General features: G+C 40.8%; 2 protein-coding genes and 1 long non-coding RNA gene across 6 annotated transcripts in view; 1 reads left to right on the top strand and 2 right to left on the bottom strand.

Moving 5' to 3' along the window:
- LOC115595623 (putative homeodomain transcription factor 2) overlaps window positions 1-13,278 on the top strand; it is a 43,382-nt gene extending 30,104 nt beyond the window's left edge. For 3 of the 4 annotated variants that reach the window (XM_030440299.1, XM_030440298.1, XM_030440300.1), the window contains 17 exons: window positions 2,498-2,567; window positions 3,111-3,269; window positions 3,986-4,151; window positions 5,826-5,987; window positions 7,194-7,422; window positions 7,574-7,720; window positions 7,804-7,960; window positions 8,088-8,158; window positions 8,469-8,597; window positions 8,680-8,765; window positions 8,859-9,051; window positions 9,156-9,287; window positions 9,466-9,552; window positions 9,696-9,851; window positions 9,935-10,030; window positions 10,135-10,260; window positions 10,663-13,278. In XM_030440299.1, coding sequence (XP_030296159.1) covers window positions 2,498-2,567; window positions 3,111-3,269; window positions 3,986-4,151; window positions 5,826-5,987; window positions 7,194-7,422; window positions 7,574-7,720; window positions 7,804-7,960; window positions 8,088-8,158; window positions 8,469-8,597; window positions 8,680-8,765; window positions 8,859-9,051; window positions 9,156-9,287; window positions 9,466-9,552; window positions 9,696-9,851; window positions 9,935-10,030; window positions 10,135-10,260; window positions 10,663-10,683 — 2,187 coding nt within the window. In that variant the 3' untranslated portion in view covers window positions 10,684-13,278. The remainder of the gene's footprint in view (window positions 1-2,497; window positions 2,568-3,110; window positions 3,270-3,985; window positions 4,152-5,825; window positions 5,988-7,193; window positions 7,423-7,573; window positions 7,721-7,803; window positions 7,961-8,087; window positions 8,159-8,468; window positions 8,598-8,679; window positions 8,766-8,858; window positions 9,052-9,155; window positions 9,288-9,465; window positions 9,553-9,695; window positions 9,852-9,934; window positions 10,031-10,134; window positions 10,261-10,662) is intronic. The other variant, XM_030440301.1, reaches the window with a different exon arrangement.
- LOC115595625 (uncharacterized) lies at window positions 9,184-9,800 on the bottom strand. The gene is made up of 3 exons (XR_003986735.1): window positions 9,664-9,800; window positions 9,451-9,566; window positions 9,184-9,302 (listed from the first exon to the last, which is right to left on the bottom strand). It is a non-coding gene; the product is annotated as an uncharacterized LOC115595625 (long non-coding RNA).
- Window positions 13,279-14,960: 1,682 nt separating the features above from the next.
- The window catches only part of adipor2 (adiponectin receptor 2), a 31,025-nt gene continuing 21,348 nt past the window's right edge, over window positions 14,961-24,637 (bottom strand). The window contains exons 4-9 of the mRNA XM_030440244.1: window positions 20,129-20,302; window positions 18,996-19,167; window positions 17,773-17,959; window positions 17,479-17,666; window positions 17,093-17,286; window positions 14,961-16,985 (exon numbers count right to left, since the gene is read on the bottom strand). Coding sequence (XP_030296104.1) covers window positions 16,857-16,985; window positions 17,093-17,286; window positions 17,479-17,666; window positions 17,773-17,959; window positions 18,996-19,167; window positions 20,129-20,302 — 1,044 coding nt within the window. The 3' untranslated portion in view covers window positions 14,961-16,856. The remainder of the gene's footprint in view (window positions 16,986-17,092; window positions 17,287-17,478; window positions 17,667-17,772; window positions 17,960-18,995; window positions 19,168-20,128; window positions 20,303-24,637) is intronic.

Genomic DNA, 24,637 nt, shown 5'->3' on the forward strand with positions numbered 1-24,637 from the left:
ATTGGTTTCCCAGAGTTTGTGGCTGCAGAAGACCGTGAAGAGTTGATCTTTGCTTCTTCTGAGTACGTGTCACCCTGTCACCTCTGTAAGACTTCATTGTACTGTTTGTAGCCTCATAAAGTTAAGATAACCAATAATATTATCAGAAAACTAAAGGATCCATCTGTTAAATGTGTAGAAATTTCAAAGAAGATACAGCTTCTGCTTTATATCCTTAACACACTCATAAATGATATCTAATAACAGTATGACTTTATAGATCTTGCCTATTAAAAATATTTCCATTGGTTTCCCATCTTATCTCTAACCAAGCTAAACACCCTGTTTTACACAGTTATGTGAGGAAAACACTGTAAACCTCTGCAGAGCTAACATAGTTGCCACCTGCTGGTACAAACGGCAAACTACAGTATCTCATGATGAGCTTTTGGTTTAAATTTCACTATTGAAATACATTTGAATATGCTTTTTATGTTCATAGCAAACAGTGCAACAGAATATTAGGTAAACATGATAAGCAGCTTTTAATAAGGAAGTTAAAAGTCAAGTAGCAGCTGCTTCAAACACTTTTTTTCTCAGAAGAATTGGTCCAATCGGTCAATTGAATGTCTTGAATGCATACACTCAACATCATAAATTGTAACTGGAGGATAAACTCGTTTATAAAGATAAGAGGCTATGAATAGCTCCGAGATAAGAGAGCAGCGGTCAGACAAGATGTTAGTGAAGGACTGTAATGCTGCAGTAAATCTACTGCTAAGAGGAAGCTATTGATCTGCTTCTTTTAGTCCAACACGCACACACACTGTCTACTCTCTCTCTCTCACTCACTCACTCACACACACACACACACACACACACACACACACACACACACACACACACACACACACACACACTGTAATAGGTCATTGGCAGTGCTATTTAGAGATAAGGGCTGCTATCGAGCCTCTGTATCAGTCCATTGAGTGATAACACTGAACTTGATTGGTCTGTATGTAAATATTAACATGAGCCAATCAGATTCAACACAACAGATTTTACAACACTGTTGAATGTGACTCACATTCTTAAAATGTTGTCTTGTAAAGGAGTCCTCCTCCTCGTTAGCTGATAAGGAAAACCTTTGATTAGTGTCTTGTCCTGTTGGAAAGGTCTTCATACTACTGCTGAAACAATACAGGCTATTACGAGTTGATGCTAGAATCATACTTTTTTAGTTACTTTTCTTTGACTTTGTATCAAACTCAAAGTAATTAATAAATAGACCTCGTAAGGAAACTCAAAATAAATGTAAAACATCTAGGTTGGAGCAATTTCTTTTTTTAGGTATTATTGTCCCTCAAAGTTAGTCATCCACTTGAGAAGCCGAAGGAAACAGAGCCTGGTTTGTGCTCTTGCTTGTCACATAGCACCCCCACCTCGCTCAACATTTTCTCAGTTGAGACGGAGCTATAAGCCATTATCAGTTCCACTGTTGCAGATAGTTTATATTTGTTTTAGAGGTCAACCAATTAATCGGCACCAGAAGGACGTTTAAAAATATTTCTGGGTAACATACCATCTGATAAACACTTTAAGCTCCTATACATACAGTAGAGCCTCATGTTTTGGATAGGAAAGAGTGAGTGAGTTTAGTTGCGCACATGTACACACAGCAATGTGGTCATGTCTGTGTTTACCCAGAGTCATTGATATTAAACTCCATTAAAACCAAGCTATTGTCGAGGTATTCTCTATGGTAACTCAGACATTGTTGTACCTAACCACACACACTCGTACACACACACCACACCTCACCTCTAAATGTTTACTCGTACTTACTGTCCCTACTGTTACACACACAGACAGCCTGTCAATCTTGACATTCATGTGAGTTATAATTTACAGTCTCTTGCACTTTTACAGCGAACACACAACACTGAAGAAGTGTATGCATCATACAGTAGGAGGAAGTGACTGGCTGCCACAGGAAGCGAGTGTGCCACAGGGGACCGTTATTCCCAGAGTCATAAACTGCACCAGTCACTAACTTTAGAGCTCCTACAGTAACCTCACAGGGATAGATGATGACTGTAACACGCTGTTATGAAACGACACAGCTGGTTTAAAGGACTGAAAAGTCTTTAGGGATGTTTTGCTGTTATTCTTCTATCCTCTCAATTCTTTAAAGTAGCTACAGAGACTGAACATTTTGACAGAATCAGAGTTTTGCTAGTTTTATTCCAGATCAGGCTTAAAATGTGGAGTTAAACCTAGTAGCTGTTAGTAGATGCACATGCAGTGAAATAGAGATGTAGCTGTGTGAGCCTGACTGCACAGTGTGCCTCCTCAAACACTGAATGTGTGTGTGTTTTATTAAGGCATAAAGTGCACGAGAAGCCTCCTGTAGTTAAGCTGCTGTAGACCCGTGTGTGAATACGTTCATACTTATAATCTCTTTCATTATTGTTTGGGTTATCTGTCTGACCCTGTGTCTCTCTGTCTCCCCCTGCAGGGCTTGAGGAACAAGCCAAAGAAGACAGGACATGTTAAACCAGACCTGATAGACGTGGACTTGGTTAGAGGTGAGAAAAGTGTGTGTGTGTGTGTGTGGTCAGACTTCTTTTCCATCAAGATAATTAGATTAGATACACAGACAGGCTCCTGCTAAAGCTAAAACCATCGGACACACATCATGCACTCAGTGGCGTCGACATAAAATGCACACACACATGAACCCGAGATGCTGGCATCGCCGTGCCAACCTCCTGTCACCGCTGGTCCTCGCTCTTTCTGTATCTCCGCTCTCATCTCTTCTTATCTGTCTCATATTCATCACATTTTCAATTATTCATCAGATCAGTCAAATGTTATCCTCGCTGTTGTGTCACAGCGCAGGAAGAAAGAGAGATAATCAAGACAGAAACGGAGCAGGGTGGATGATCAGGAAGAGGGGTTGGAAGGAAGTAGAGACATATCTGAAGAGATAACCGAAGAGGAAGAGGAGTCGATGAGCACGCTGCTCTAATGTGACTCCAGGATGTTTTAAGTGATGAGCCTTTGTGCACGCTTCAAAGTCATTTGGCTTAATTAGCCCTCCTTGTGTATTAACTCTCTTCCGTTCACAGGTTCGGCGTTTGCCAAGGCCAAACCTGAGAGTCCGTGGACGTCGCTGACCAGGAAGGGTATCGTCAGAGTCGTCTTCTTCCCGTTCTTTTATCGGTGGTGGATCCAGGTCACCTCCAGGGCCATTTTCCTCTTACTGCTGGCTCTCTATCTGCTGCAAGGTGGGACATATTAGATTTCTCTTAAACATGTTCATTTATTCATTAAATATTAGTAATAAGACATACAGTTGCAACATCCTGCTTTATTTAAATCCCTATAAAGAGCTGCTATCATGCATCTGATCTGCTGATTTTCTTAAAATACATCTTGCGAGTGTGGAGTACTCCCAGGTTACGCCCACGGATCTGCACACACTCCCTGCACAAACACTTAAAAGGCTCCTGAAAAGAGTTTTCCACCACCTACATCATGATGCCCTTTTCAACCCAGACGAAAACAGACTGTTTTCATTGCTCATTCTCCAATCCTCCACCATTCCTGCTCACCTCCTTTACACACTTCAGCAGAACACACACACACACACACACACCATTATCGATTAATCTGCTGATTATTTTCACAATCAATTGACTAATCATTTACTAAAATGTAAACAATTGTGAGAAATGCTCAGCACAGTTTTTCGGAGCCCAAAGTGACGTCTTCAGTTTACAATCCAGCGACTCTTTTACTGTCATTAATGACAAAGAAAAGTTGCAAATCCTCACATTTATGAAGTGTGAACCAGCAAATATTTGACATTTTTCTCTTGATAAAACTGAATTGATTGTCTGGCCATTAATTTCCTTTCAACATTTACAGCTCTGTCCTCATTGTTTCATTGTTCAAACCTTCACTGTTGTAATGATTGCTCAATTCTCTCTCTCTCCTGCAGTGGCAGCAGCAGTCCTGTATGTTTCCATCCCTCAGTCTCATGGGATACCAACCACCGAGGTGTTTGGAGCCATCTGGCTCATGTTGCTGCTGGGCACCGTCCACTGTCAGATTGTCTCCACCAGGACACCGAAACCCGCCTCCAGCAGCGGGGGGAAGAGACGCAGGTAACAACAGGGGAATACTGTGCATGAGAGGAAATTAATCATAGAAAAAAGAAAGAAAGCAGTGCAGAATATACAAAGGGAAAGAAGGGAGGGAGAGATCCAGCTAAGCACAGAAGAAGAGAATAAAGAATAGATAACAGATGTTAGAGGACACTGCATCCAGAAAGTCCCTGTGGAGAAAGGGAGATTCTGTAGGAGATAAATAGAGAAATTAAGATAACAAGCACGAGACAGAATGGGGGGAGGTAAAAAGTTGTGGAAATAAATGAATGAATACATCTTTTGTTGCTGGATTGCATCTGTCCCTGTTGTTTGCCCTCAGTCAGTCAGCTTCTTTCACAAAAAAATCCAACTGAACAGAAGCACGTTTATCATGGAGATCACCACAATACTGATACCTCTCTAAATGTCATTTACACAATAATTTCTTCTTTAAAAGATCATTTAAAGGCAAGAACTCTTAAAGAAAGCCTTTTCTATTGTATCTAGATTTGCTCTTACTAGACAGAAATGAGTCATTCTCATGAACTGGCAAATTAAAGCACTCATTTGATTGATGATGAGTTTCTGGGTGTTTGTGTAAATCTCTCCATGATAAATCCAAGTCACTGGTTAAAGACAAATGGGATTCACTGTGTGTGACAGTAGAAATTAGTTTGCTTCCACTTGGTGTGTTTTTTGTAGTTTTTAGACTTGTAGTTTGTGGTTTTCTCTCTGTTGCTTTAAAATTTCTCAGTGTTTGGCTTTTCTAAATGAAGTAAAGACAATTTTCAGACTCATGCGAAGAAAATTGGACCATGCCACAGTTTTGGAAAGGATTTGGGGAGGATTTTGAGCTCCGGGCGATAATAGCGTTTGCACCATCACTAAATCAATCTAGGTTCTTTTTCACTTTAAGGATAAAAGAGGAAAAATCATGAAAATGGGTATTTTCTCACATAAAGTTGGTTCTGTTCCTTTGCACACTTCTCTCCACCTGCCTCTCTTTCTCATTAATGTTTCATTTCATAGAAAAAAGAGCAATTAGTCTTGTCACAGGGCAGTTTTAGGGAAAAGTACTGATATTTGGTTTACCTGCTTTACATACCTTAAGGAGTCAAATCACATTTAACTGTAACACTAGCAATAAAATAAATCACGATGGAAGAAGTGTTTTTCTAACCAGATGATAGATTTTTAAACAAAGACAGACACTAAATCTTTCAGGAGAAATTCTGCAAAATCAGACCTTTATGCTAATATCCTGCAAGAGTCGACACTGAACTAACATTTCTTGCAAAAAAGGACATAAGTTGATCTTTCGATACCATTTTCTCTTTAAATTGGAAAGCAATTTTACATTTCTTGTTAAAAAATTACGTAAAATACTTTTACAGAATAACAACCTAAAAGTTGATTTTGTAGAATTTGCCTTTTTTACTCTATCAGCCTCTGTGTCCAGCAGGTGCCACAGTTTTGGATACCAGTGCTGCACTAGTGCGTTGTGCTTTGAAACTCTAGTTTCTGTAAAATTTTAAATCTTTTTTTATTGTTCCCACCTGATTAAAAAAAGTAAACCTATCGACAAAATGCAGCCAGGCTCCCTGTGGACACACTGCTGTATTTTAAGTCTTCGTAGTCTCCTGTGGTCCGCTCTAAGTCTCTCTCCACCCCTCTATTCTTTCCAAACTGAAGGAAGTTGAGGAAGGCATCTCAGATGGAGGTGCATAGGGAAGGCGACGGGTCTAGCACTACCGATAACACACAGGAGGGGGCGCCACACTCCCACTCAGCCAGCACCACATACAGCCTGGGCGCTCTCTTCCAAGATTTCTGGCATGATATCTGTAAAGCTGGGTGTGTATTTTCGTTTCCCATCTTCCTAAACGAATCGATGTACAAAGACGAGGCCGGGGTTCAGTTCACAAAATAATCCATGTTCAAGTTACAGTTTTGATACATTTTTTGTTACAGTTAGTCTTATTTTATGGTAAATTCCCAATGCGGAATTTTATCAGATTACAAAGTTATTTGTCCATCAGGAAATTAATATTCTAAATATCATTAAACCTACATTTGGAACTGAATCCCAGCCTCTCCAGACCTAACCTTGGCTTCTTCAGCTGCAACATCACTTCCTCTCCTGTTGTTAATCTTCCCACAACAAAATGGAGTTAACCTGTTTGTTATAGGTTGACTGGTTATGTAACACTTGGTACTGAAAGACAGTTCTAATTGGAAAACATTGACGTGACCTGCTCATTAATTTATTAAACCTCTACTGTCAAAATTGAGTTCAGTTGGTGTACTGCCGGCTGTACAACCATCGACTCCTGTGTTACCTAAACAACAACAGCAATCTGCTGGAGGGATTTTGCAGCTGATTTTTATGCGCATTAATTAATGACTGAGCTGTGTTCAGAAGAAAGATGGGGAGAGAAAAATCCATCAATGAATCAACTAAAAGCAAATTTTGTACCTTTTTTAAAAACAATTTTATATCTGTAATTTGAATGTTATCGTAGGTCAGACCGCTCATTCTCCCCAAGCTTCTTCTTTGCAAGCTCTCAGCAGACTGCAACAGTGTGGAACGTTTCTGAGCCCTAATGAACTCTTGATTTGGTCACTTCATCTATTGATTATCTGCCACACTCACTTCAACACTCAGTGGAAGACATTTCACCTCTGTCAGGTCATTTTTCTCACTGAATCAATCATTAATCCTCTGATTTACTCAAATGTTTGTGTTGAACACCAAGACTTGGATCACCAGCCACACTGTTTCAGTTATTATAGTTGCAGTCTTCATGTATATTTTACCCCTAATTCACTTTTATTACCACAATTATTCAGTGTTTTATGCAACACTTTCTCTCAATATTTGGCATTCATTCTGTATGAATGTTCCACAGTGTTGTTCTGAATGCATCCTGTAGGTGTTTTTATCTCACCGCATGTCTGCTTCATTAGTCTTAAACTCACTGACCTGGTGCGTTTATCTGAATATCTTTCTATCAATCTTTCCTTCTCGCCTTTTCTTCCTTCCTTTTCTACCTCCTTCAGATCTAAGAAGTCCAAGCTGTCAATCGACAAGTCAACAGAGACCGACAACGGCTACGTGTCGCTGGATGGCCGGGTGACCAATCGCAGCAGCGAGGAGGGGCTCCAGCTCCACGAGCAGCGATGTGATTCGTTGAACCGGGCTGACGAGGTGTGCTGGAACTCTCAAGTGAAGCCAACGCACGCTCACACACCCCGCAGCACTGGACTGATGCTGGCCAGCGGCAATAAGGTGAGTTATCAAACAGACAGAAGTAACAGTAGCCCCATTCATACCGCCGTTTGGATGCTGCGAAGAGTGAAATTTCGCTCTGTGTGAAAAGGGCTAGTGGTGTCAGATGATCTTGCCAGGACTTGGCTGACGTGTGTTTTGTGTCTTTTAGGAGCCAGCATCAGATGAGGCATCCAGCGAGGAGGACCCTGAAGTATCCTACAGCGCCCTCCGCAGGGGAGTGGAGAGAATGAATAGTGACTGTACTCTCAGAAACCGCAAGAGTTCACACCACTACAAGAAACACTACGCTGTGGAGGTAAACATTTTTAATCAGTTTAGGTCAGAGAAATTAAAACAAGACTTTGTCACAAATAATAATCCTCCCCTTTTTTCTGTCAGGATGTCCCAAAGTCTGGCACCAGCTGCAGCTCCAGATGTTCCAGTCTGAGGACTCAGGACTCTGAGAGCACTCGGCACGAGTCTGAGACAGAGGACCTCATGTGGGAAGACTTCCTGCACTGTGCTGAGTGCAGATCATCCTGCACCTCCGAGACAGGTCAGAAGGACAGATTAGCTGAGAAGAGAACCAAAGTATCTGTGACAAATTTGTTTAAATGCTTCTGTAGTTTTGAGCTACCTGCTGAAGTCATTGAAACAAATACTGTGACTCCTTTTCCTTACAGAGGGAGAAGGAGGTGGGACGCCTGTCTGTCCTCCTGCTAAAAAGGAATACAGAGATGACCCTTTCCATCAGGTCTGTGAACCCTCTTACATAAAGACACATGGCTTTCAGGCTTAATTAAATTTGAGGAATGGTAGATTTAAAATAAACTGAACTCTCCTGAGAATGAGCTGAGGGTTTTCTAGGACGTCTAGGTTACTAAATAGTAATGACCTGCTTAACAGTAAAAAGAATCATTTAAATGTTGTTGAAACATCTTTAAAAAAACAACATTTTTCAACCAAATGTATTCCCCTTTGAATCCAGACGTCTTCCAAATCACAATCGCATCAGATATCTGAGTGCTTACTGTGTTTCTGGGATTGTTGCTGTTTCCTCACAGGGTCACGTTCCCTGGCTGCACAGCTCCAACCCCGGTCTGGAGAGAGTGAGCGCCATCGTGTGGGAGGGAAACGAGTGTAAGAAGGCCGACATGTCCGTCCTGGAGATCAGCGGCATGATCATGAACAAAGTGAGTTTCTAAAAGAATACACACCTTAAATGTTACATGTCAGAGATGAGCATTAATAACCGGACCATGTCTATCTGCACAGGTGAACCTCTACACTCCTGGTATTGGTTACCAGGTGTTTGGAAATCTGGTTTCAGTTACACTCGGCCTCACACCTTTCGCATACAGGTACTGCTGCTATAATTTAACGCCTCAATATGTGAATTTAATATCTAAAAAGGTACAAAAACGTGATTGTTGTCTGTGTTTTACCTTCGTCAGGCTGGCTCAGTACCGTGACCTGGATCAGCTGACCACACTCTCAGCCAATGAGTTACTTTCTGTGGCGCTGGGAGGCGGGTCTGGATCAGATGCCTTGGTCATCACCATGGTGACACTGAGCTTCCTGGTGCGTGTTTGCCTTATATGGCTCTTCTTCTTCCTGCTCAGTGTAGCAGAGAGGACCTACAAACAGGTGAGACAAAGAGATTCTGATTTACTGCTTTTAATGAAGTTGCTCAGTTTTCTGATCTGATTAAATTAGAGAGATTTATTTATTAATGTTGACGCGTGTTTCAGAGGCTGCTGTTTGCCAAGCTGTTCGGTCACCTGACTTCAGCCCGCAGAGCCAGGAAGTCTGAAGTCCCTCATTTTAGACTGAAGAAAGTTCAGAACATCAAGATGTGGCTGTCGCTACGCTCCTACCTCAAGGTACCTCACTCATGACTGTTCATTTTTTTTAAAAAAAGATCAAGTGTGAATATGCTGGAAAAACTAGTATCCATGTTAAAAAAACTCTCTCAATATTTGTATTTACAATTTTGTTATCTTTGGGAGTGTGACACATTCACAACAAATGAAATGAAGTGGTTACCTGTTGCGTTTGCAGAGACGGGGTCCTCAGCGTTCAGTGGATGTGATCGTGTCTTCTGCCTTCCTGCTCACTCTGTCTGTCGTCTTCATCTGCTGTGCCCAGGTAACATCAGCATGCTATGATAATGATAATCTAATTTTTAACATAGTGGCTTTAAGTTAATCAGAAAGGCTGAATAAAATACAGCTGATCCTGAAATAAAAATTAGATTACAGGCTGATTGATTGTGTTTTTTTTCCCTCCAGTTGCTGCACGTCCACGAAACGTTCCTGGAGTGTCACTACAACTGGGAGCTGGTGATCTGGTGCTCCAGTCTGTCTCTGTTCCTGCTCAGGTTCGTCACTCTGGGCTCAGAGACCAGCAAGAAGTACAGCAACACCTCCATACTGCTCACTGAACAGGTACACACAGAAAGTACACACATGAGCACACACACACACTGCAGACAGGTGATCATGACACTGATCCATCCTGTGCTTCACAGATCAACCTGTATCTGAAGATGGAGAAGAAGCCAAACAAGAAAGAGGAGCTGACACTGGTTAACAACGTCCTAAAACTGGCTACCAAACTACTCAAAGTAAAAACTCTCAGTTGTTGTTTAATGATCAGATTCTTTTCACTCTTTTAAACGAGCCTTGTTATCTAAACCCCCGTCTCCCTCACCTCTCGCTCTCTCTCCAGGAGTTGGACACTCCTTTCAGGCTGTATGGTTTGACGATGAACCCTCTGCTCTACAACATCACCCAGGTGGTCATCCTGTCCGCCGTGTCTGGAGTCATATCTGACCTGTTAGGATTTAACCTGAAGGTGAGTGTGTGGCAGACAGCATGTTAACACTGAAGCCGGTGATTGTTGAAAGTGGAAAGATGAAGAAAGACTGATTGTTTACTGAGTTTTATGACAATAAATTATTGTTTGTGTAAATGGAGTCTGGTGGTTTTGATGAGAGCGACTTAAAGGCTGTTTCTGTCGAGATCTGCTCCATAATTTTGACGTATTTATTTTAACAATTTGAGCCTGTCAGTGGCAAGAACAAGAACTGTTACGTGCTTTGAAAGAGTTTTACTTTTGAAACCAACCAACCAACACTTCTTTAACATGTAATGGACAATATTTTTACACTTTCTTTATTACTTCAGCACAAACTAACATGTTTGTTCAAGAGTTCAAAAAAGAAGATTTAATCCTGTTTCCTGTCTCTCTTCACAGCTATGGAAGATCAAATCGTGACAGTGAACAGAGAAGTGGCGTCGACCTTTACTCTCACTGACTGATTTAACGCCTGACTGAAAGACTGAACGTCGGTCTCCACATATCCGAGTGCTTTGACCTTCAACGTTCCCACTTTGTGCAATTCACACATTTATTTATTTACCCACTCAGTGTTTTTACTTAGGTTTTATTTGAATTGTAGTTTGTTTCATTTTTTGTGTTCTTCGACACAAAACAATGCTATATTTTACCTGTCTACAACAAGTGTTAGTATTATATTATTATTATTATTATCATTATAAGCATAAATTATTATGGTTTAGGTTCTCAGCTGCATCTGCGACAGTTTTCATTCAAATATTTGAAGGCAAAGTATTGAGATGCCGATGGAGCAAAAATCATTTGGTCATTTTTTTGTGTTTTGTTTGCTGAAACTGAAAGTTATATTATTTATATGTTGAGTCAATTTCAAAACAAAACTCTGTTACAACCTAAAAACTCGTTTTAAAAACAAATTAGTCCAGCAGTTTCTTTTTTTTTCGAGAACAAATAAACTTGTTTAGAGAATACCTTATTATTTTAAATCTGGCTGGTTTGGTGCAAAATTAGAGACACGTTTGTTGTTATTTCCTTGTGTTTGACGAATAAGAATGTAAAGATCATCTGTTTTTAGAGTTCTCAGCATCTTAGTTCCTCAAAATTCCCCGTTCATACCAGCTCCCAGATGTAATAACTGCATTTACATATCTGTTTGTGAATGTTAACAGTACCGTTCTGTAGGTAATTGTGGGGGGAGGTGAAGCATCAGACGACATCAGCCCTGCAGAAAAACAATCACACTGTTAGTAAACAGAGCAGGTGTGTAAAAAGTTCAATGTGGATCATAATCAATACAGGCGTGAACTTGTATGTAGAAATAGAAGTCTTTAGAGCAGCATTAAACACATTTATTTTATTTTTTCTCCCCACATCAGTGGGTTTGACAGTATTTCCAGCAATACTTGTGTTCAGGTAGTAACATGTTGTCACTGGTTCAGGACGCTTTCATACAACATCCGTTAAACGTGCAGAAAAAGATGAGATCACTTCTGTTCCGAGCTGTTTTAAAAGGGCAACTCCACACATTTTACACATTGAAGTGTGTTAACAGGTCTTGGGGAGTTCTACTGCATATGTTAAAGTAGTATAAAGCCTTTTGCATGTAATTTGGTTGCATTGTGGGTAATGTAGGCGCCATGTTTTTGAAACTCAGTCCACTGGTATAGCTCTCCTGTAACACTGTTTAACTTGTTTAAAAAAACAAAAAAACAGCAGATATAATCGCCTTTTTAATTCCATACATTCTTCTTCTGTTACAAAACCTGCGGCTACATTACCCACAATGCAACTTAGCCACTGTGTAAAATTGGTGGAGTTAACCTTCAGGTGTAGATTAGGACCTTCTTCTACTCCCAGCATTTGAAACATCACATTGTGTTTTTGCTGAAAGTTTCAACATCACATTTTATTTAAGGTTCAGAAGTGTTTGAAATACAAATTTACTTGATCATTAAGGAGCAAATTTTTGTGTCTAATATGAAGAAATGTGACTGAATCTGGTCTAAAGGTGGTTTCTGTTTTTTGGGAAGTCCCCTGTTAAATTGTTCGATTGAAAATGCATCAAAAGGACAAAAAAAAAAAAAAAAAGTTAAATTCAAGAACATGTGTAGCATCTTCAGGCTGTTCTGTGGTCAGTGAACACCCTTGAATGTAATTTCTTACACTTGGGTCAATCCTGTATCCTGCATGTCATAATTCTCTTTCTGATTGATTAGTCAGGTTGTCATTCAACATTAAACTCAACCAGTAAAGAAATTCAGTGGATTTTATATAAAATTTGATATCAGACTACCAGAACTAAACCTGACAAAATTCCCTGCAGTTAAACGACCTCTGAACATGAAGACTTGCACTTTAACAACAATTTCAAAACGGAGGAAAAGAAGTCGCATCTTGTTTCAGCGTCACGAGATTCTCTTTAGTACCTCACCTTGCTCTCACTCCAAACTTCAAAAATACTACGTCAGCAGTTCCCATCAGTCTGAAGTAACTCCTACATGGTACGCAAAGTTATCATGCCCCACAGAAAACATCCTACATGTTCTCTCAGTTCACCAGTAAACGGAAACTAACTTCATTGCTCGCATAATCATCTTCAGTGTGTTTAAGGAGGAAGACCAAAGTGCTTATTATTATTATTATTATTATTATTATTATTAGTGTTTTTGTCCGTCTCTGCTGGAAAAAGAATGTATTTGCAGCGTTATGCTTTAAGATCTATTTTTAAGTTGTATTTTTTGTTTGTCTTTTTTGCTCTTTTCATCAGTCATTTGTAAAAGGTTGTTTGTCCCGCTCTCGCTGGAGAAGGCGAGGCGTCATTTTACTGTGTTTTTAAAAAAAGGAACGAAGACGAAGTTTGAAACGTATGTATGGAAGTGAATCTAGGTTAAAGGACTCGACGTTGTGATCCTGTTTTCAAAGAGTCTGAATATTTAGATTTAGGTTTTTTTTGTGAACTGGTCTGTCCGCAAGGTCTACATTTTTATAAAAAAAATAAAAAGAAATGGATGTTGATGCATCGATTCTTTTGTCGTCTCTCAGTATTAAAGCAAAAAAGGAAAATAAGTTGAAACGTCAGATTCATTGATTTTCCTCACTTACCTCGTTGTGGTCTCTGCTGTAGTCACACAGATTGTTATTTTTCTTCAGGTTTTTTTAAGAGATCCATGTCTGAAACATCTGAGGACAAATGGATAGAATAATTGTAATTTAAATTGTTGTACTCATCACTATGGAGGACCACAGGAACAAAACACACATGTTCAAAAAATAATAAAATAAAAGTTATCTTGGAGCTTCCATACTAACACTGGATTATAACATTTTGAAAAGTTTTCTCCCAAAACAAGTAATTCAGTTCGATTTAGGTTTATTAGATGAATCTGAAGTTCTTTTTGCATCACGAGACAAACTTACAACTTACATGAGGGCTAAATAAATGATATATGTATTAACCAAATATGACACAAGAGTGGTCCAACTCCGCTCATACACATTTACTAAAATATAGGCACAAATACGAGGTACTTAGTAGTTTCAGTATTTTCTTCTGATAGCACGTTATACTTCCACAATTATCTGACAGCTTTAGTTAATAATGAACAAATTAAGACTCTTTAATAAAACAAAGCTAAATTGGATTTTTTGTTCGAAATTAAACTATTGCATAAAGAAATATGGAGTGTAACAACTCTGTGAGAGCTGTCACCGACTTTATTCACAGGCTTTCATAAATCAGACAACCCATATTCGCAGGTGGAGAGATGGAGATGATCCAGGTGAGTCCTCATCATGACGCAGGCCGAGTTCACCGCAACTACACTTCAATGCGCAACCAGTGTTCACCTGTCAAACTTCCATTTTCAAACCCTGTCTCAGCCTGAGGGATACCACTGATCACTGCGCATAATTCGGGCACGTGAAGAAGAAAACGTCTCTCGTGCGGACGAGTGCCCCGTGTCCCTTCAGGGGCTCCGTAGGATTCGCTGCTTTTTAATGTTTTTAAATCATTACAGTTAACAGTTTGAACTGAAGTACTATTTGGAACACTAAAATCAAAACAGCGTGAAAACTTCTGAAATATTTCAAATCAAAGGAAAAGAATAGAAAAACCAGCAGATTAATCCGTAATGAAAATGATCACTAGTCTTGGACAGCTTTCAAGTCCTACTTTTACACGAGTATTGGTGATATAACTTACCTTTTCCGTCACTTCTGTCTCATTCTTCACCAGTTTAAGTCAAAGATGTTAGACGTTGTTTATTCACACAGAAAAATCATTTCTCTGAGCTTTTGAGCAAAAATGTGTTAAAATCCGTGAGCGAGACGATCCATCCGCCTGACAGCTGTGGCAAACCAAGATGCTGATTAAACAACATGCTCAGGTGTGACTTGAAGACCAATCAATGAGCTCAATACAGGTCAAGGAACGTCCAATCAGAGCCGTTCACAGATACCAGGAAGAGATCCTGAAGTCCACCGTTTCGATTTGTAAAAAAAAAGTCACATGGGGACATTTTTCTGGTTATACTAACAAACTTTTACTTAAGAAACATTACGATGCATTGACTTTTGCTTGTAACGGATTATTTTTTTACAGTGTGGTAGTGGTGCTTTCACTGACTTCATAATAACAGAATTAATGTGAATGTGATGTATGTCATGGTTCAGTGTTTACCAATAACAAGACGCAGTGACAGATTCAAAAAACCTTTTTTTTTTATTAGAACAATACAGCAGATATAAAGGTCTATTGCAATCAAACACTCCCATCAGAACGGAACGTGTGCTTCAACAGACAGTATGCGCTCCCCAAGAGAATAAATTAATATGAGCTAGATCAAATAAAAACAGAAAATGCAGAAAAGAAAAGAAAAAACTTAGAGGAGAGGAAACACTGATCACTCTGACAGTAGTTCAACTTCCTGTTCAGAAAAAAAGAAACTTGCAAATCGATCACAGACGCACAGTTCATGATCAATTCTGAATTTTTCATCGTGCAGGTGAGATTTTGGTATCGCCAGAACACATTTTGTGTTAAAAACTTGTTTATCAGATCTTCAGAGGAGACTCCACTTGAAGCAAAATACCACATGATCTCTGGCCGAACGAGAGAAATAATAAAATATAGAAAAGAAAAATTAAAGCTTGCAATAATAATAATATAATAATAATAATAATAATAATAATAATAATAACACCCCAAAGAAAACAACAAACAGCAGTGGATAAATTAAAATACAATCCAATCAGAAAAAGAAAAACATGTTTTGTTGTTCTGTGAGGAAGGTGAATCTTATCAAGTGTCACAGAGGTGGAAGACGATGAACTGCGCCTGTTCTGTGACAATAACACTGCAGTTTTACCAAAATAAAACGTACATGTTTAGACACATTATCGAAGGGCAGGCAAGAAAATAAACATATTGCGTTGACGTGGAATTTCAAAATAAAACGGCGACAAATGTTTCCTTTAAATTTGGTTTTCGAGCACAAAAGAAAGAAACTACGTAGCGGACAGTCGTTCTGCTGCCTCCTCCTTTATAATCGTGAGATCAGGGAAGTGACTCGGAGTCTCGGAGTCTCGGAGACGCTGCTCGTTTGATAAGATTCAGATGTTGTGCCTTGTGTTTCCTCCTCACCTCCACCCCTCGTCCTTACGTATACACACACACTCCATGAATTTCTTTGAAGCGCTTCTCTCCGACCGCAGTATTATTCTCTCCGTCGCTGCTGGAGCAGGTGTAGCTCTAACACCTCTCCATCCACCAAACCTCGCCTGTAATTGATTTATCATCTAACATATTTTATTTATTCTTGCCATACATTTTTTTTTTTTTGGTCTTTTTTTTCATATATATTTCATACAAATCTATAACCCAAAAATTTAGAAATCTTATTTACATGGAAAAGTTTTTTTTCTTTTAAACTTTTAAAAGTGACTATCAACCCCTCGGCCCACCCTGATCCCAACATCTCCCCCTGCTACCTTCACAATTATGGAAGAAATCCAAAGACAGTTTCAACTCTTTTTTTTTTTTTTTTTTTTCATATTCGAATGCTTTAAAGTTGTGAAAACAGCATTCACCAAAAAAAAAAAAAAACACTCCAAAATGTTTTTTTCTTTTAAGCCACAATGACGCCTCCTTTTCATATCAAACCATTAAACTCTTAGAACTCAACACAGAAGAGAAAATGTGGGATTTTTTTTTTAAAAAGGAGGTTTTGAATGTAGAGCTTCCAAAAAACAAACTTCCTGGAAAAGAGTCTCGGAAGTTGGTTTGTAAAACAAGCCGCGTCTCGGAAGTGGTTTTCACAGAGGAGGTGGGGGTCTGATAGACGGACAAGAGGGACAGAAAGAGAACAAAAACCCTCGCCGGTCGTTTTTAATAGCGCCCCCCCAGGGAGGACTTCCTGTGTACCACACACACCAGACAAGCCACTTCTCTGGTTCAGTCTGGGGGGGGGGGGGACGTGTGTGTGCACATGTCTTAGGTTTTTTTTTTTATGTGTGTGTGTAATTCTGTGCATATCATTAGAATCAGTGCCTCCCCGAAAAATGCATGTGAGTGACTGAGTGAGTCAGTGTGTGCGTTAGAGAGCGCCTTCCTCGGCGCAGCCCGCTCCCGCCGTGTAGCGAAACTCCTGCAGGTTGGAGACGCCGTGGAAGTGAACGAAAGCCCCCGCGACCACCAAGATGTGGAACAGCTGGTGGGAGTGGAACTAGGAGAGACAGACGGGAGAGAGAAAAGAGTAAATTAGAATGTGTGTCAGAGAGAAACGGAGTGATGTAAAGAAGAGGGAGAGAGAAGAGAGTCTTCGTCGCTTACCCAGATGTCACACTTGCCGGGGAAGAACCTCTCGGGGATGCGAGCGGCGTACAAACAGGCGCCAGTGATGTAGAGCGTCGCCATGAGCAGCAGCCAGCCCATCTGACCCATGGTGGTGGCTTTGATGAGACCCTCGCTGATGACAAAGTGCAGTGTGGGAACGACGCCGCTCAGACCGAGACCTACAAACACTCCTGAACACAGATACAGAGAGAGAGAGAGAGTGTGAGCACACAATCTAACACAACACTGACGTATAATGACATTATGAAGCTGTGATAGCAAACATGTTAGGCTAAAGTTGCCTATTAACACAGTCAGCATCATTAGCATCTACCTGGACTCACATGAGTAATTTGTCTCTTAAGGTAAATATTGAACTCTACCTGCTCGGACTCCTCTGTACTGCGGCGTGGCGAAGAAGTCGCACTGGGAGACGGTGATGGCGGACAACCCCAGTATACACACCACTATCAGGTAGATGAAGCAGGGCTGGGGGGAGCAGTAGAAAGAGTAGTACAACCAGGGGACGAAGGAGCCCATGATCAGGAAGGCGATCCCACTGTAGTCCAACCTGGACACAGAAACACGGAGTGGAGTTAAAGACACGGTGCGTGACAGGTCATTAGCTTTAAAGGAACATTTGTCTACCAGATTCCTGTGCAGTGTCTGAATCTTACTTGGAGAAGACTCTGGAGACGCCCTCAGAGTGGCAGTAGACTGTGTGGAAGAGCCAGGAGAAGGAGAGGCAGAGGATGGCTCCCAGGAAGAACATCCCGATGGCCACCTTCTCCTGGAGCGGAGCCACGAACGACATGTTGGGCCGGAACATGTACATCAGCCCCAGACACAGGAAAAACAAACAGCCTGTGGAGACAAGACACGCAGCGACAATTAAACATTAATCCAGCCCCCACAATGCCGCTGCCCCCACTGAGTTCATCAGAAGCACTTATGTCACTTGTTGTAATTATTACAAATTTCAAATTCTGAGAACAGAAACCAACCAGACTAAATCACGATAAATAGCATCAACAGTATCAATAATATTCACTACTACCATGATCCCACTCAAGTCAGAAAGGCAGCTAGGTGCAGTATGTCTGTGTAACCACTGGGTGGCAGCAGAGTCTGTCAAAGTTGAGTCATTTACCTGCCTCTTACACAGTTACACAGTAAACCAAAAAAAACAACAACAAACAGCTTCCATACACAAATCCATCAAATTCTAAGGCGCCCACCGAAAAGTTACGAGTAAGTAATGCCCTGGAATTTGATGGATTTGGATTTGAGGATTTTTTTTTTGTTTTCCTAGACTAAAGCCACAGATCAGCTTCTGACATATTGGTGCTTGGAAAAGCTAATAAGTCTGGGGTTGTGCTGCTTGCTGGTGTTCAAACCCGTCCGGTTAAATAAGGATGATCCAGTGATGGCTGTAATGTGTATGTGTTCTTGTTCATCTGCTGTGTCAGTGTATAAAAGGGAGGCTCCTAATGAGTAATGCCTGATGTTTAGAGGGAAGTTTACACTGACCTGCCTGAAAGTAGGAGCACACTCAGAAAACAGTCAAAATTGAGCATATTTGTGTGTGTGTGTGTTATGAACATTATCTTAAAAAACATGAAACTACGTACTACTCAAATTAGAACCAAGATTCAACGTAACAAAAAATCTTCATAAAAAGTTTGTTTATGATAATTACACAGTACTTTAGCTGGCTGCACGCAATCTTAAAGCAAATATGGTAAAAAAGTTTTACCAATAATAGGTATATTTGTCAGTGTCATATCAGATTAACTGGGACATCTCTAAAATTAGGATTCAGGGTTAGAATTAACGGGTTAAGATGAGGAGTTCACTGATGTTTGGGTTATGAGAGCATCAGTAGGTGTGTGTGTGTTACCTAGCAGATGTGTCCAGATGTTTCCCGTCTCTGTGTGGATTCTGAAGATGCTCTTGAAGCAGGCGCGGAACGAAGGCATGGGCGGTCTGTGGCCGTGGAGCAGGTAGTCGTTGTCCTTCAGCCAATCGGGGAGCACGTCGTGAGGTATGACGCGCCACCGGCCCTCCCACACCTGATTGGACACGGATAGAAAAATAATGTATAAGCTCTGTTGTGGATGGAAGATTTTAATGAAAAAATGACTCCTTATCACATTGAAATGTTTTCATTGGAAGCAGCAGATTGTTTACTGAATTCAGAGTGTGTGTGTGTACGCGGGGAGTACAGTGTGTGTAGCGTAGGTGTCAGTGTCAAATGAACAGTATCGAGGTCAAGTGATGTAAATAAATAAACTGAAGCCTGATCTGGCAGAGAACGGAAAGAAAGACTGCTTTGACAGTTTCTCTTCAGTCATTCATTTCCTTAATTTACAAGCTGCTGGTTGCAATTTCAGCACACTGTCAGTGTGTGTGTGTGTGTGTATTAGTCCAAGCTGGTGTGCTCAGCTCATTTCAGCAGTGTCACTTTACACGCAGACACATTAACTCTTAATGTTGACCTATTTCTTCTTTTTTTTAACTGCAGAATAATAAATAATCACGATGACACATAGTTGGGTAAGAAATCGCTGACAGGACATAAACCAGCTTCTGAGAACTTGCTGTTGAATCCATTATGTTCTGAGGGTTTCTGGCAGAAAACAAACCAATAATGTGTTTTGTTTTTTTCTTTATAAACTTTAAACTCTCTAACTACACTTTAAAACACTTTCATCCCTAAGAAACTGGTTGATTTCTGCAGGCGTTGACTCACTGAATCTTTGGATATATAACACAAAGCACTGGAAGCTACTCAGGACACTAAACTCTGTTTTTATTGAGTTTTTATGGTTTTATTGCTTTCTTTTACTGAGTGTTGTTGTTAAACTTCCTCTGTTAAACAAACACCACTCCAGGGATGATTCACAATTTTAGTGGGTGGTGGAATTAAACGTTATGGCGCTCCAAAAACATCAGTACAGACAAGATAAGAGGCAGGAAGCAGAGGAGATATCTAATAAAGTGTGCACACCTGTGTGTTACTGTGGTCCTTACCTTGTGTACGAACTCCTCCATCCTCTCCATGGCGTGGTGAGCCTGCAGCAGCGGGGTCATTCCCATGAACCCTTCATCGCTGCCCTTCTCTTCCACTTCCTCTTCCTCCTTCTCTTTGCTTCTTCTCCCTTCATCTTCATCTACTCTTCTGTCCTCGTCGCACTCTGGGATGGTCTGCCAAGACAAGAAACAGTCATATCGTTAGGATGGACAGGACGGAGACATTTTCTCATTTTTGGACATAGAGCACAAACGTTTTCCTTTTTCAAGCATTTTTTTTTTTTGATGGATAAAAGAAGTGAAGTGTGACTGAAAGACAGCGGTGGCCACCTTTAATTTGAACCTTATTATACATGATGCTCACGTCGTACATACAATCATTATTGATCCCAGTTTGTATAATCCTGCTCTCAACATGCAAATGAGATTCAACATGACGATAGAAGTTCCCTGAAGGTTCATCATCTATCATCTGCTGACCAGAGATGTTCAACAAACAAACTGTGGAATACAAGCACACGTCGTGTTGTCGTTGCGTCCTGTGATGCACCATGTGGTCGTAACGAATCAGTAGCTGCTTGTTGCTAACCCTAAATGCCAGTGAGCAATGAGCAGGAGCAGTTAATCATCATGTCACTTTTTGTAATCACAGCGAAGACATTGTGTAGCCGTGATGGCGCGTGGGCTGCAAGGTGTGAGATTATTGAACAAAAATGTCTCGAAGGTGCTCACACTTTCTGGATTAAAATAATTACAGAAAGTATATAAAAGTGTCATGAAGCAGTGGTGAATGGGCTAAACTTTTTTGACATGCGGCCCTTTAAAAACAGGTCAATATCGTCTTGTGACACCTTGTAATTACAGCTGTCGGGATCATAAAATTGAAGCTGATTAACGACTTAATTGCCCCTTTTCTGTTCATTTTATGCCACTATAAAGCAAAATATATGGTCTCATATGAGGCGAAACAAAAGAACCTGCCCAACAGCGGTGAGGGCTAGACAGCCAAGCTCTTTTTATTATTTTTTTTAACATGTTTTTCCTGCCGACACTGGAGCCAATGTGCAGTTCATTTGTCACAATCAGCATTTCAGACAGAAATGTACTTAATTCACCTAATTCACCAGCAAATACATTTCTAACTAGTCATGTTTAAATCTGCATGTACAGTCGCTGAAATTTCAACCAAATGTACAGAAATTAGTATTTAAGTTTAATATACTACCAATATTTTGTGCATATTAAATTCAGAAAAATCACAGATACCGTTAATCAGAAAAATGCTGAAAATCTTCCCTGATAATCAGCCAGGGCAGTGATCAGTCTACTCCTAGTTCGGACTCCTAGGTTGGGAAAGTAACATGTTAAAGAAAACATTTTGAACAGACTGAGAAGTGAATTAGTGCTGATCACAACACTGATGGTTCATCATCTAACTGTATCAGACTCATTACGGGCAAAAATGAAGAACCCAGAGTATATTTCAAGAAAAACAAAAGCTCATTTTTAAACGAACAGATGTCGACAGTCTGTCTAATCTTTCGTTTATAAATGCAAGATTAGAAAGGCAGTGTGAATTCAATTCACCACAATAGCTGTCACAGCTGGGGAGTCGGGCGAGGAGTTAATATGGCTACTGCTTTGTGATAAATACACAGTCATTCATCATAACTGACACACAGACAGACCCACACACTGAGCTGAACGCACAAGGTGAAATAAAAAAAAAAGCAGCGAGTGGATTCAGGTGGACTAAATTGATAACACAACAAAGAGGCGTCGAAGCATGTAAACACAAATACAAACTTCTCGAGCATCAGCGCAACACACACACACACACACGCCACGTTCAGTGAAAAGAATTGATTAGAAAAGATGAGCTTTCTCTTCTGAGGAAGAGGAGGAGGATGAGGAGGAAGGGGTGAGGAACAAAAGAGAGACAAGAGTGAGAAAATGAGGAAAAATGCAGCGAGACAGACATAGACGAGAGAACGGCACAGAGAGAGAAGACAAGTCCTGTTGTATATATAATGCATGACTAACCCATTTTTAAAGACCCACCAGCAAAATACATTCCAACCGCATGGTCCCTGCTTTGTGAGTGTGTGTGTGTGCGTGTGTGATGTCTCTCATGTGGACATTTACGTGTCACACAGTCAAATTCTGTGGGCACTTTCTGGTACCTAAAGTTTTGTTAGTCTGACATCTGTCTGCCTGCTTACGGCTGTGTAGACTGCGCTTAATCATGCATGACAGCGAATCTCAGTCTGCTGCTGCTGCGGCTGTGTGTAGTAACACACACACACACGCACACACACACACACACACACACACACACACACACACACACACACCCACGCACACACACAGAGTTCCAATCAGACCCGAAGGCGAGAAAAAAAAATCTCATAAATCCTCAGTTTCAAAAGCCAGATAACGGAGACACCTGACATTGATTGTGTGTGTGTGTGTGTGTGTGTGTGTGTGTGTGATTGAGTATACTTTGTGAGCAGAGGGTATCTGGGTGACTGCCAAGTAGTCACGTGCACTCTGCGGTCTTTGTGTGTGTGTCGCTAATAGCCACTCATGTGTGTCCATGCATGCATGTAATGTAGGTGGGACCTTAAATCCAGATGCTGGCGGTCGCGCTGTGGATTGTGAGGTTGTTCTTGAAGGGCGTAAATACGTGTGTGTGTGTGTGTGTGAGTGGGAGTGTGTGTGCGTGCAGGGGGATAACGGGTTGTCCTCCTAAGAGTACTCAATATACTGTATATCATTGAATGGGTGCGTGCACACACACACACACACACACACACACACACACACACACACACACACACACACTTCACACCAGCACAGATGACACAGGAATAAATGAAGCATGGTGATACACTCCGATACACACCACACACATAACATATGCACTGAGATATCACACAGTCGCATGGCAGTGAAGACAGTAAATTCTTTGAGGGCAGACTCACATACACCCGGCACTCTATAGCACAGTATGAAAATAAAGTGACACAGATATGGAGAGAGAGGCAGAGATGAATGGGAAGGATTTAACCTACAACCTGGACGTTCAAGTGATTTATGATCAGCCACCGTCTCGCTACAAACCGCCTTCTTATGAACGTGCGCGATAAACACATTACAAAAAGGCTGCCTGAAATGCGAAAAACACGAAACATCATTTGACTTGATGCATTCTTACTCAGCAGGCAAACATTTGACCTTTCAGATGGAGTCCTGGATACACTACTCCTGCATTCAAAGCATTTGGCCAATCAGATGAAGCCCCAGCTAGCTGTCAGCTCCTCTCACATTAATTTGGTGGTGACTGCAAGGTTAGCTAGCATGGCTGAGGAAGGTGAGAAGAGCAAGTATGGACACTTCAAATTCTTAATGGGGAGAAGGCAGAGGGGGTTAATGATATCCTTGGGGTCCATGAAAACAATAAAAAAAACTGAGTGTATTTTCACCACCTTCTATTGACAGTCAGGAGTGAATTAAACCAGCGCCTTGGGGGCAAAACATCATCATTATTATTGAATTTCATCAGACATGCAGGCCTACCATACAGTCGCACCAATGTTACTATTCCGTTTTTGTTTCGCCTGGTTTGTGACAATAACGTGTGTTAATCTCTGAACTAGTCTAGATCAGTGATAATGTTATAATATGACTTTACTCCACACCCCTAGATGTTCAGCATTTCTTTTTAGACTTATTTGTTTTTTAAACCATTTTCAGACCCAAACGACGCCACTAGAGGCCATTTGTGCGTGTTTGCATATCGCCCTCTGAAGCTACAAAATGCTTTCTACAACATTTGTCTTTCTTTATGGTTTGAGAAAGCCCTCACAGGCAAAATAAACATTTATGCTTCAGAGAACCATAGTTCTCACTAGACAGCGACCACATGTAGTTATTTAAACAGTTGGTAAATTCCGCCACAGTGTGTTTTCCTGCCTTGATCTCGATAATATTTGGGCTTAGTATTGGTGTTGCACTGTGAATAGGAAGCTGGGGAGTTTGCAGACATTTAGAGGAAGGAACATTGAAAATGATCAGCTGCCAGCCTGAGAGACAGAGAATAAACTGCTTTTCTCGTGAGAAACATCTGTTTGCCGGCACTAAACTCAATCCAGACTGTGAAAGCCACAGTGTTGAGGTTTAGCAGCAGGTGATGCAGAGAGTTTGGCTGCAAACTGCTCAGCTGAGGTTGCTGTAATCAAATCTAATAACAACTAAAGACCGAAGGACTGTAGTGAAGTTGTTTAAGGTTCTTGGAAACATGGGCTATCACTGACACACTAATATGCTTACATTCAGGAACACACACCCCTTGTATGAATGCAATGCCAGCCACACGTGACTCGACCTTCCCAGTCTCCAAAAAGTCATTACAGCAGGGGTTAAGGAGTCAAATTACGCTCTGTGTGAAAGTGTGCACGCGGATGGTTAAAGATATGATCCCGTCCCCCTGGGAAATGTCCATCCTTA

The sequence above is a fragment of the Sparus aurata genome, chromosome 14, assembly GCF_900880675.1.
Source record: "Sparus aurata chromosome 14, fSpaAur1.1, whole genome shotgun sequence".
Lineage (NCBI taxonomy): Eukaryota > Metazoa > Chordata > Actinopteri > Spariformes > Sparidae > Sparus > Sparus aurata.